This window comes from Arachis ipaensis, chromosome B5 (genome assembly GCF_059453495.1).
Source record: "Arachis ipaensis isolate K30076 ecotype BB chromosome B5, ASM5945349v1, whole genome shotgun sequence".
In the NCBI taxonomy this organism is placed as follows: Eukaryota; Viridiplantae; Streptophyta; class Magnoliopsida; order Fabales; family Fabaceae; genus Arachis; species Arachis ipaensis.
In genome coordinates this window covers 14,436,559-14,438,692 of record NC_142440.1, presented here as the reverse complement: position 1 = coordinate 14,438,692, position 2,134 = coordinate 14,436,559, and the positions used below count along the sequence as shown (strand labels likewise).

Here is a 2,134-nt window from a genome sequence, read left to right as displayed (position 1 = left end):
AAAGTGTAAATCATAACATGCTATTAAAATGAAAATAATATTATTCTTACCTAAATATTATTAAAAACTTCTTTGAACATGACATTTGTTGTTGATGACTTTAGATTGCCGTCTTCGTCTAGATTTAAAACCCTGAGGCCACTGCGACTCTTAACTCTTGGCAAAGCAACATAAAGTTGTCCATGGGTGAACACTGATTTTGGCAAGTAAAATCCTAAATGTGATAATGATTGACCCTAACTCTTGTTAATGGTCATTGCAAAAGAATACTGTTAATGGAAATTGTCTTCGTTGAAACTTAAATGGCAACCCTGAATTTGAAGGGATCGAGTTCATTCTTGAAATGTACACTTTATCTCCAATATTTTTACCGGTCACTACCGTCACTCCAATTACGTTGCTGCCAAGTTCGTTAACTATTAATCTTGTCCCATTGCATAAACCTGAAGTCTGGTCTATCTTTCGCAGTAGCATTACAGCGACTCCTGACTTCAAAGTTAACTTGTGATTGGGTAGTCCTGAACATTTGATGTCATTTAGGAACTCTGGTGTGAACTACTCTTGTTGTACATCTTCATTCTCATCAGCTTGACATGTGTCAGAATTTAAATACTCCTTTTCCATTCATGGAAAGATTGTCAAGACAAAATCGTTTACCTTCTCGACACTCTCAAGCGTGGGTGCATGAATTGCCCTACTCTGAAACTACCTGTAATCTGACATGTTTTGTAACAAATTTGGATATGTAAAGTCTACCAAATGAAAGAGAGGGTCATCAGTAGTTGTAATCAATAGATCATCTGGAATTTCAATTTCTGATTCATCACCAACAACAGAACCAATATTTCCATTTCCAACATCAAGTATCCAATTAGCAAATCTCTTCATTTCACCTTCATCTTGATCTGAAGAAGACATTAGAAGTCTCATGTTTGTATGCAGTTTCAGAACCTTACAAAACGACCACATATGGGATGAGTTAATAGCTGATGTCAATATATCGTGTCTACTCCCTTTCGGAATCACCGGAAGTATCTGTCTGAAATCACCTCCTAGAACAATAACCTTACCACAAAATGGTTGATGTGTCTTATGTTGATCGGTAACTGACATAAGATCCATGAGCATCCGATCAAGTGCTTCAAAGCACATTTTATTGAGCATTGGAGCTTCATCCCAAATTATTAAGCTACTTTGGATGAGCAGCTCAGCCTTCAAACTTCCATACTTGATATTGCAAGTAGATTCATCAGTAATTGTAACGGGTATTGAAAATCTAGAATGAGCCGTTCTGCCACCAGGTAGGAGTAAAGACGTAATTTCACTGGATGCGAAATTTAAAACAATCTTTCATCTAAATCGAATAGCAGAAGAAAGTCCATTCCAAATAAATGTCTTACCACACCCACCATGCCCATAAAGGAAGTAAAAACCACTAGAGTCTGTAATAACAGCATTGAGTATCTCATCGAATACTAACCTTTGCTCATGAGTTATCTTTTGTTCTATATATAAGTTTGTATGAGTCAACTCATTTGTGTCATATACTAACTCTTCCTCTATTAGCTTATTTTGAAAAAGGCGAACATCAGACATCTCAGGATATGGCATTGATTGATAGTCTCTTAAAGATCTCGCATTGCTGTTGAGTATCTTCTCAATCTGAATAAGGCAGAGGTTTTTCAATTTGTCATCAGTCATGTTTAATCCTAGCAAAAACACATGGTGATTTTATGAAATATTTAATAAGTAATTTCAAAATAAAACTATTAATATTATTAATAAAAATAAAAATTAAAAATAATAAGAGAATACAATCTTGATATAAAAAAAAGATATAGTAAAATATCTTGATTTTTCAAAATTTTTCTCCTCTCATATAGTATTCCATCAGCTAATAATGTCCAAGTTGCATTCCAAACACGCTCTGGGTTGCTAATGCTATTAGATATCAGTAGCATCGCAAATAATTTTCTCAATTGATGACCAGATGCAAGTTCAGCTACCTCATTAATAGCTGTAATGAATTCCCTATCATCGCACAGTAGTCCCATGGAATAGCAAGCATCTTGGAAGCTAGAATATGTAATTCCATTAACTGTCCTAATAGACTAATATGTTGTGCAACCTCTCT

At 34.8% G+C, this 2,134-nt stretch overlaps 1 protein-coding gene across 1 annotated transcript; it reads right to left on the bottom strand.

Moving 5' to 3' along the window:
* Positions 1-705: 705 nt before the first annotated feature.
* LOC148563427 (uncharacterized) lies at positions 706-1,701 on the bottom strand. Its single transcript, XM_088486803.1, has 2 exons — positions 1,481-1,701; positions 706-1,324 (listed from the first exon to the last, which is right to left on the bottom strand). Exons 1-2 carry the CDS (start codon positions 1,699-1,701, stop codon positions 706-708), a joined length of 840 nt encoding a protein of 279 aa, XP_088342929.1.
* Positions 1,702-2,134: the final 433 nt, after the last annotated feature.

Coding starts and splice junctions, on each gene's coding strand:
- LOC148563427 (XM_088486803.1), bottom strand. CDS start 1,701: ATGACTGATGACAAATTGAAAAACCTCTGCCTTATTCAGATTGAGAAG. Junction 1,325..1,480: donor AAGATAACTCATGAGCAAAG/GTTAGTATTCGA, acceptor TTTCGCATCCAG/TGAAATTACGTCTTTACTCC.